The 10,903-nt window shown below is 38.6% G+C and overlaps 1 protein-coding gene across 1 annotated transcript in view; it reads left to right on the forward strand.

Annotated features, from left to right (window-relative positions):
• Adam2 (ADAM metallopeptidase domain 2) overlaps positions 1-10,903 on the forward strand; it is a 43,352-nt gene that overhangs the window by 30,736 nt on the left and 1,713 nt on the right. Inside the window, exons 14-19 of the mRNA XM_013024189.1 lie at positions 841-853; positions 2,171-2,276; positions 4,504-4,687; positions 8,112-8,189; positions 8,476-8,605; positions 10,395-10,554. Coding sequence (XP_012879643.1) covers positions 841-853; positions 2,171-2,276; positions 4,504-4,687; positions 8,112-8,189; positions 8,476-8,605; positions 10,395-10,554 — 671 coding nt within the window. The remainder of the gene's footprint in view (positions 1-840; positions 854-2,170; positions 2,277-4,503; positions 4,688-8,111; positions 8,190-8,475; positions 8,606-10,394; positions 10,555-10,903) is intronic.

Raw genomic sequence — 10,903 nt, forward strand, 5'->3', positions numbered from 1 at the left:
CTTTTTTCTTTTTGCTTATGTGGTGCTGAGGAATCGAACCCAGGGCCTCAGGCATGCAAGGCAAGCACTCTACCACTGAGCTACCTTCCCAGCCCATAAACATGAATCTTTAGAAACTTAAAGATCATCTGCCATGAAGTGAAAACCATAATTACCTCTCATCTCTGGGGCATTATCTCAATAAAATTATTTTAAATAGATAGCATCAAGGCAAAAGAAACCACTACATCACCTCATGGAAGACTCTGCTTCTACAGTAGGTATCATTAGCTTGATTTGGACAAATCCTCCTAAAGAGAAACAGGGATCAAAACCAAGCAGCAGTATGCCTCCACCCCAACACATGCATCTTAGGGGGGTCAGCTACAGATGAGTGCTCTCTGATTTTGTCTATCTCAGATTTCTAGAAAGAGTTTATCTGAACATAGTTCCTGATTGACCGACTTTCTCTTTTAAAACTGTTGGTTTGAGCTCTGCCTCTAAACTGCTAATCTCACTGAGCCTCGAGGCCTAGGATCAGCCATTGCTCTTGGGCCACTTCCAAGGCTTCTTTGCGTCTTGTAGCTAGCTTGACCATGTACCCAAGCAGGGGTCTCTTTGAAACCACATCAAAGCCTCCAATGTCTTCTTTTCTGCATACTCACAATTTTCTTTAATTTAAATATTCCACTCACTGTTTCTTCACCAGTGTCTCTGTCCCCGCTGTGTTCTTCCTCCATTCTGGGGTTCCTTTTATACAGGGACCTTGGTGCTTGACAGGTCCCACAGGCCAGTGCTTTCTTCAATCAATCCTTAGTTGTCTGTCGTCAGGTTTCCTGATGCTCTTTTTATTCCTGCCAGATTAAGTATTTTGGTAAACTTTTTCGAATTTGTGAATTGTTTGATGCCCTTTTGTTCGTTGTTTTACTGAGAAAGCAGGTTCCAAGCGGTCCTCGCTCCACTGTTTGGGGAGTGGACTATAAAATCTAATTGTTTGTTTCCATCCAAGTGTGTGTGTGTGTCTGTCTGTCTGTGTGTGTGTGTGTGTGTGTGTGTGTGTGTGGTGCCCTAGATTTTGTGATTACCTTTCATTAATTATAATGAACTTTTAATCATTCTATACCACTTCACACATGGAGAGCTTCACTCCTGCTCTTCCCATGTTCAGATGACATTGTACTCACGGGAGGCTCTCAGCTCATTGCTTCTGGTTTTGCTTTAGAGAATTATCTTTGAGAATGATAGAAGGGGGGATTGTGCTTGCTTCTCTTATTCAAGGCACATCTTTTTATTTCTTTGAGTCGTTTCAAGTTTCCTTCCTCTTGAATATTTTCATCAACCTCCCCTTGAAGAACCACTGGAAATATGTTTTTGGTTTTCCCTCTCTGGCATTTTAACGATGTTACTCCAGTGCCACATGGCTTCCTTCATCGGGAGATTATCTGTTTTATCAGCCATCTTAATTTTATAGGTTTGTATGTGAATGTGTGTATGTGAGTGTGTGTGTGTGAGAGAGAGAGAGAGAGAGACATTGCTATCACACATGCCTGAGAAAATCCACTTAAAAAGAAGGGTACACTCTGAACATCTACTTAAAGATAGTAAAACATAATTTTTAAAAAAGTTAACTTTGGCTTACAGTTTCAGAAATTTCAGTCCAGCATCACAAGGGAGTAATCAAACAGTTTGGCAGAAGCCTTTTGTCTTGTCTTCAACTAGAGTAGAGCTAGCGGAGGGTTTGAGAATAAGTAGTTCTCATGAGAATTAAAATTAAATAATTATGTACATAGATTTCAGGTGGCCAAAATAAATGATTATTTGGTGTTTTAATTGAAGAGACATTTATGCAAAATTATAATTATATTGGCTAGGGAGCTAAATATTTCTTTAAAATAGCCTGTATGTACCTACAGATATTTTTCAAGGCCTGTGAAAATTACAAGTTAACTGCAGGTTAATGCTGGGCTCTGTGTAAAGTGTGTGTGTGTGAATAATAGCTCCTTTAAATACTTTACTAAAGTGATTTTGTATGTTCATAAACACGCATGGTGTCTTGTAAACCTAGTTCTCATTTTCAGTTTTATATTTTGATTTCATCTTGTATAGTAATATACTTTAGGCCATTTCAAAATGCTAAATGTGTTCCCAGGTGATTTTCATTTTAAATTACCGTATGTTTGATGTCTTTCAGAAGCAGGTTTTGGTAGTGACCAATGTTTTGAAGAAATGAATTCAAGGACAGATATATCTGGAAACTGTGGCATCGAGGATTCAGTATACCAAGCGTGTGCACCTAAGTAAGCTTTCAGAAACCTCACTGATGGGCTGGGAAGGTGGCTTAGTGGTAGAGTGCTTGCCTAGCATGCATGAAGCCCTGGGTTTGATTCCTCAAACATACACAGAAAAAGCCAAAGTGGTGCTGTGGTTCAAGTGGTAGAGAGCAAAAGAAAAGCTCAGGGACAGTGCCCAGACTCTGAGTTCAAGGTCCCAATGCTGGAAGAAAAAAAAAGCCACATTTAATGAAAGGATCAAAGTCCTAAGTGAAGAAATACAGTGTATTTCTGTTTCTCACATGCCACATATATTATCCTTGTGTGTGTTGGGGGTTCTTGGGTTTGGTTTTTCATTGGGTGTATATTTGGTTTTTCTACATAATAGTATTTTCATTAAATTTCAGATTAAATTTCATTAAATTTCATTAAATTTCTGTTGTTGTTTTGTTTTTGTAGTGCTAGGGTTTGAACTCAGGACCTTGTGCTTGCTAGTCAGGAGTTCTTGCTGCTGAGCCAAAGAGATCTGTGGCTGTTTTCTGGCACTGTTGTCCGCTGGTCATATTGGAGATTAGGTTTTGCTTCCTGCCTCTCAACTGTGTTCACTGCGCAAAGGCCGTGTTGGCTCACAGCACAGGGGGGTCTGGGAGGAGATCGAGACCTAGCCCGTGAAGGGCTAGCTAAGGGAAGATGGCCGACTGTTAACCTACAGAACAGCCTTGGCAGAAGGCTGGTCTGGGGGTGTTTCATCCAGGAGCTGGGGGCCTCCACTTCAGTGGAGGTTTGTTGCCACGTGAGGCGTGTGTGATCTTAACTGCCTTATCAGGAGAAATTTTCCATTTTTGTGCAACAATCGAAAGAAAAAAAAAGACTCTCTGCAATGGATGCGCTGTCTTCAAACCATTAAGTTGCTTCTTCGCAGTTCCCGACATGCTAGGCCATGGCCAGGCCAGAAAGGGCAGCTGCCCAGACACAAAGTCACAGTAAGGAGAGAGCTCATGCTTCGCTGGAGCGCTGAGGAAGCAGCGTGCGGCCTCCTGCTGCTGTGCGCTTTGGACATGCTAGTGCAGCACTTGCAAGAGCTGTTTTTGACCAGCTGACTTGGATTAGGCCTGATTTTGTGGGAAGGAAGTTCAGTATCTAGAATCTTCTCAAGCTACCTTCTCTCTTAGGACTCCCTTATTTAGATTTATCTATATAATTCCTCTATGTGTCTGATTTTTTGACAAAGTCTAGCAGGAGTCCATGATAAGCACTGTCCTCTAGGAGAAATAGAAAAGTTCCTTCTGAATCTGGGAAAGTTACTTGCCCTTCATACTGCTGACCTGCTCCATCTAAAATAGATTCTCTTCAATACAAAGAATGCTGGATATGTTTCCTTTAACTCAGTACTCCCAGGGAGGAATTTTCTTAATTATTACCTCCTGTTTTCTTGTGGGAAGGAGACAAATATTTTGTTAGGCTCTTTATGATATCACTCATTAGTCTAAGAGAGACAGACAGAGAGACAGAGACAGAGAGTTGGTATGAGGCTTGGACTCTGGGCCTGGGTGCTGTCCCTTAGCTTTTCCACTCAAGGTTGGTACTCTATTATTTGAACTCCACTTCTGCTTTCTGAAGGTTAAATGGAGGTAAGAATTTCAGGGACTTTTCTGCCCAGCTTGGCTTTGAATCGCTATCTTCAGATCTCAGCCTCTTTCGTAGCTAAGATTACAGGTGTGAGTTGCTGGGGTCCAGGCAAGTCCTTGATTTTATTATGGTCCTTTTCCGGTTACTTTTACAATTTTCTCTGTGATCAGGATGTGCTGTTGAGGTTTTCTTGCTGTATGTTGTACATTTCCCTTTTCTCCAGCATGGGTTTTCAGGATCTTGTCAGCTTGGTACCCACAATGCTATGCTGAAAAGAAAACCTAACAGGACTGGTTATTACCAAGCAATCATTTAAGAGATAGCATAACCTTATATCTGACTGTGATTAAGAATAAACAGTGAAGGAATTCACAGAGAGAGGGGGAGAGAGGAAGGGGCACACACGTACAGAGTAATCAAGTAACTGGGAGATGGTTCAAAATGATTAAAATGGTCCAATTATCATTAGCAAATCAGGAAAGACCATCTTTTTTTGATGTTGCAAAATAAATTGTAGACCCTCTTGCAAATCTTGAATGTTCTATTTAACTCTACTCACTCTAGAGATGCTATTCAACAATTTCTCTATTAAAATGAATGATTTTCCTTTCTGAATAAATGGTAGCAATCGGAAGTGTGGAAAAATAGTATGTAGATATAGAGGGAGTGAGGTTCTTAAACTACGAGATGCCATTACTGTGTACATCAACGCCAGCGGACAAGTCTGCGTCTCCCTGGAGTTTCCAGTGAATCATAATGAATGGCAGAAAATGTGGGTGAATAATGGAACGATCTGTAATGCACAAAAGGTAGGTCATCTTTCTTCTCTTCTCAGGTCACCTACCCATGTTGTATACTTTGTTCCTAAGGGATAACACATTTAGTTCTGGCTCTCAGCAACAACAGGTACCATCAACATGCTACATTTGCTAGTTCAGTGCAGGTAAGAGTCTCATGCACTCTTCTGTCCAGTCTAGCTTTGAACCATGATCCTCAAATCTCAGCCTCCTGAGTAGTAAGGACTATAGCCATGAGCTACCAGCTGGTTAGTAGACTTTATTGGTAATTTTTAAATGAAAATTACATGTTGTAAAAATAGTTTCACATTGTGAGATGTACAATTCTTTTATGATTAATATGTTCATAGTATTATGAAGTAGCTAACCTGTACTTAAACGTAAGTCGCATTTACCTTTAAAATTTTTATTTTACTGTAAAGATGCTGCAGAGAGGGGCTACAGTTACACGAGTAAGCAATGAGTCCATTTCTTGTCAAGCACTGTTACCCCTTCCCTTGCTGTTCTCCCCCCCCACCCCACCTCCCTCACTTCTCCCCCCACCCCACTGCCTCACCTTTTGTTTTATTTCCAGCTTATTCCTTTACAGAATTAACTAAACGTAGAGTATAATTAGTCTTTAAGTAAATAATATCATGTATAAGTATATAATAAGTACATAATATAAATTTGTCTTAACAATTATTTAATTAATTTCAAATTTGTATTAATCATTAATTTGTAGATTGTAAGAACTGACATATTAGCATTAATATGCCCTCCAATAGATAAACATGTTGTATTTCCCCATTTATTTGTACATTTCTCATTTACCTGCATTTTTTTTTCAATTTTCATGTAAGTCTCTTGCTCATCTTTGGTTTCATTTATTCCTAGTATTTTTGTATTGTGATAGCATTTTAAAAAGTCCTGAGTTAAAGTTGATTTCTATTCCCAGTTGTAGCAATACAATTGATTTTTGTATATCGATTGTTCCTACTGATCTTTTGAAAGGCACTCGCTGTAGATTTCTTAGGGTTTTCTGCATAATTAATCATGTTATGTGCAGATAAAAACAATCTCTCTTCATCTTTCCTAGACTTTTTGTCCCTTCCTTCTTTGTCGCTTAATTTATGGTGAGGACCTATCACAAACTGCTGTCTAGATTCTCTGAGAACAGACTGTACAGTGTATAGAGCTGGTTCTGCATTTGAGTTCCTTCATTCTTATTTGTGCTCATTTTGTTTGTGAGATCTGTAGATCCATGGATTTCAACTACAGGAACATTTCAGCCATCATTTCTTCAAATAATCTCTTTGTCCCACTTATTAATGACTCAAAAATGAGTAATTTGGGCTGGGCACTGGTGGCTCACGCCTGTAATCCTAGCTACTCAGGAGGCTGAGATCTGAGGATCACGCTTCAAGGCCAGCCAGGGCAGGAAAGTCCGTGAGACTGTTATCTCCAATAAACCACCAGAAAACTGGAAGTGGCACTTTGGCTCAAGTAGTAGAGCCCTAGCCTTGAGCTGAAGAGCTGAGGGACAGCACCCAAGCCCAGAGTTCAAGACCCATGACTGACAAAAAAAAAAGTATATATATATATATATATATATATATATATATATATATACTTACATACAGTAATTTGGTTCTGTGTAAGTTCCTTTGGCTCTGTTAATTTTTCTTCACTGTTTTCCTTTGGCTTTGCAGAATCATTAATGTCAAGTATTGAATCTTCTGGTTCATTGATCCTTTCTTCTAGATGTTCAAACCTGCTATCCAACCCATCTACTGAATGTTTTCAGCATCTTTTGGTTCCTTTTTATCATTCAATCTCTTGGTTGATATTCTCATTTTCCGTGTCTCCTCCTGTGAGGTCCTTGGACACATCAAGTTCAGCCATTTTAAATCAACCTCTGCCACTTCCTTATCTTCTGCTGTGTTTTTTCTGTTCCTTTTTGTACCTTGACAGGTTTTTTGTTATTGAAAATTGGGCATCTGAAAAGACTTCCACCTTTCCCAGCGTCTATAGATGGGCTCGGTATTAGGAAAGTTTCTTATTACTATTCTATTGATACATAATGCTTGCACATATTTAGGGGTGCAAGGCAAAATTTTGAAATATCCGTTAATATGTGTAATGATCAAATCAGAGTAAATAGTATATCTCAACATTAAACCTTTGTCTTTTCTTCATTGTGAAATTATTCAAAGAGAAGGACAAGAGCTCTTCAGCTGAACAGATCCTCCAGCCTCCATAGGGTACCTACTCTGCCACAGGGTCAGGACTTACTCCTCCTTTCTACGTGTGACATTGTAACTCACCCTCCTCCGTAGCATCTCCTGATTCTGGTCACCAGCCATCACTCTACCAGCAACTTTTATTTAGCTTTTTCAAATTCACATAGGATTGAGATCACATTGTATTTTTCCTTCTGTTCAAAACTTATTTTACCTAATATAATGTCCTTTGGGTTCATTCATGTTGTCACAAATAACAAGATTCCATTATTTTTATAGCATTCTATATATGTAGATAGACATGATACATAGATGATAATAGACAGAGGATAGATAGATAGATAGATAGATATATGGAAAGATAGATACAAATATATCAAATTTTTGTTTATCCATTTATCCATGGTTGAGCATTTAAGTGGATTCTGTTTCTTGGCTGTTGTAAATAAACTGCCATATTGATTCTTTTATATTCCTTTGCCATATTGATTTATACACATACACACACACACACACATACACACACATACACTCAAGAGTGGAATTACTGAATCCATCCTTTCTCTTTCTTTCTTTCTCTTTCTTTTTTCTTTCTTTCTTTCTTCCTTTCTTTCTTTCTTTCTTTCTTTCTTTCTTTCTTTCTTTCTTTCGTCATGGGGCTTGAACTCAGGCCCTGAGCTCTTTGCTCAAGGCTAGTGCTCTGTATCTTTGAGCCATAGCATCACTTCTGGTTTTCTAGTGATTAATTGGAGAGCCTTATGCACATTCCTGCCCCAGCTGGCTTTAAACTACAATCCTCAGATCTCAGCCTCCTGAGTAGCTAGAATTACAGGTGTGAGCCACCAGTGCCTGGTTGAATTGTTGAACATTCTGGTAGCTTTTCATTTCTTTTTCTTTCTTTCTTTTTTCTTTCGTACTTTTCTTCCTTCCTTTCCTTCCTTCTTTCTTTCTTCCTTTGTTTCTTGTTCTTCACAGAAATTCTGTAATGCTTTACAAAATAGTTATACTCATTTACATTTCCAAAGCAATATGTAAGAGTTCCTCTTTCTCCAAATCTTGCCAGGACCTGTTTGTCTTTTGACAATAGCCATTCTAACTGGGATGAGGCAATATTTCACTGTGGGTTTTGTTTTACTTTGATGTAACATAAAAGACTTCTAAGTGAATGGCAAGTCTAGATGACCTATAAACAAACTTTTGGCTTGCCTTTTTAGGTTTGCAGGAATAAGGAATGTGTAGAAAATTCATATTTGAATTATGACTGCACACCACAAAATTGCAACAATCGTGGTGTAAGTATCAGAACCATGAGCAAGAAAATAAATGAGTTAAGACTAATCTCAAGAAAGCCAGTGCTCAGATCTCTCTCTGTCTCTTCGTATCTCTTTCACGCTCTCTCTTGCAAGCTCTCTTTGTCACACTCACGCTCTCCTCTCTTTCTCTTATTACCCACTCTTGCTTTCTCTCCTCTTCCATATGACACACAGGAAAATCAGCTCTATCTGACCTAATCCTTATTATTTGATCCTCCTTGGATACATCTGCACCTGTCTTATACGTGGCGCTGCCTGCTCTCAGGTATGCAATAACAAGAAGAACTGTCACTGCGAGGCCAAGTACTTGCCCCCGAACTGCGCAAATACAAATGAGGATTGGCCGGGCGGGAGCATCAACAGTGGCAATCACCCAATGGAGAGTCCCATCTCTGGTAAGTAGTCAGAGCAAATGAAGACAGAATTAAAATAGCCTTGTACTTTACTAAGAGTATATCAGCTTATGGTTAGATCATGTGTGGGCCTCAAACTATATATGGCTATCTATGTTTTACTACCAGAGGATAAAATATTATAATATATGTGATATATATGTGACTTTATACATATACAATCACATAAAACATTTTATAATATATTTATTATCTGTATATAATGAGAGAGAACCAGGAGGAAAATAGATATTGTTTGGTCCTGTAACAGAAGGAATTCAATATGAAGCACCAGGAAACACACAATGGGAAAAATGAAAAGTTAACCAGAGAATGGCAAAACAGCCCAGGTGCCAACAAGACACTACTACCCCTTCTAAGGGCTAGGGAGGGATAATATGCAGAAGTCATATTACCCGGACCTGAACCTGATCTATACACCGCATGACAATAACCATGGTTGGGCTGGATAGCAGGGTCTGGGCTCTTCCATGAGTAGAGGTTTAAAGAACACAAGCCCCTACAGGTGAAGCTGGAGAGGATGGTGAGAAACTCCACAGCTACTTCATCCATTCTGCTGGTCCTCCATTCATTCTATCTAGTGATCAGGCATAAGTAGAAGATTCTTACACTGAAGTGTAGATATGAAGCTAGAAATACCCAAATTAAATACATAAATAAATAGAAATATCCAAATAAATGGGATCTATGACATGTTTACCTATTGAAAAGCTTATTAATTCTAATATGTCAATTTGCACCAAATTAAGTCTACAATTTTAATGACTAATACAAAAATGAAATTCATTAAATAAATTAATAAACAATACAGACACATTGTATAACCTGTGCATGATACTATTTATTAAAAGGTTGATTATACTCTAAGTTTAATTAATTCGCTGTCTATAGATTGAAAGTACCAATCATAGCAACATGTAACTAAAATAGACAAGGAAGTGCTTAGATGAGCCAAACAGACTTGCAAAAGAACAATCAAGAATAACCACAAGCAAGCAGTGCAAATCCATCTGCCTTCTACTGAATTTACAAAAATAACTATAATATAGTACAGACTTTGGACAAAGGTCCATTGAGCAGGATAGTGTGGCATTGATGAAGGAGAATGACAAACTCACAGAGGGGTGAGGGTTTAGAAATACACCTACTGGACTGGAGCCACTCAGGGAGGGAAAAGCCAACGAATTGAACTGAAGCACTTGGATATTTGGATAAGACCAACGACCCACAAAAGCCCAGCATATTTAACAAGCTCTGAAACAGGTCCGTGAACGGTGTCTTTCGTCTCCCCATGGAAACCGCACAGTGTAGAAAGACACATGGAGAGTTCTTCACGATCTTGGGATAAACAACAACAACATAGACAAAATGTGAGGAAAAAAAAAAAAAGAAGGATCGTTTCAATGGAAGAAGAGTTGATTTAGACTAGGTCAAACTGTTGTGTGTCTGGTATTTTTCACGACAAAAAGTTTGAGAATAAAGGAACAAGTCCTACAGGGATCACCCTTTAATTCTTTTCATCTGTATTATCAGATGGAGACTTTCAGGACTAGCAGCTTCTCAGTGAAAAAGCCAGGGGTAGGACTCTTGTGTGAGCCTCAGACGGCTTGCTCGGGGTCATTAGACCACTGACCTTCTTCCTTCATATAAAATATGCGAAGTGTCAAAGTTGATTTAAAAAATTTATTATAGTCATCCTGATAAACTTCAGAAATATCTTTATTATATTCCTGCTGGTTGCTTTCTAATCCCAAGCATTTGTTTCTCACAGGAAGGCAGTATTTTGAGAGTGTTTACCATCCCAAACCTCCCAGGTGGCCATTTTTCTTGATCATTCCATTTTTCATTATTCTCTGCATCTTGATCGTGATGCTGGTGAAACTCTACTTCCAGAGGAAAAATTGGAAAACTGATGACTACCTAAGTGATGAGTATATTGATTTCATATTTAAGTTTTATTATTTCATAATTTGCATAAATTATTAGCATGTAATATACCTGAATAATAATAACCATTCATAGTTAACTCTTGTCTTTATGTAAGCTCAATACTTTACATATTAGTGATTCATATAATTAAACAATGAACAGAAGGCCAGTCAGTTTAGTCTTATAAAACTTGGATTCCTTTTGAGGTAGGTAAAATTAAATGAAAATGGTTTCTAGAAAAAGTTTACTTTCAGGCTGGGAAGGTGGCTCAGTGGTAGAGCGCTTGCCTTGCATGCCTGAGGCCCTGGGTTTGATTCCTCAGCACCACATAAGCAAAAAGAAAAAAGCCGG

The sequence above is a fragment of the Dipodomys ordii genome, unplaced genomic scaffold (genome assembly GCF_000151885.1).
Source record: "Dipodomys ordii isolate 6190 unplaced genomic scaffold, Dord_2.0 Scaffold74, whole genome shotgun sequence".
NCBI classification, from domain to species: Eukaryota; Metazoa; Chordata; class Mammalia; order Rodentia; family Heteromyidae; genus Dipodomys; species Dipodomys ordii.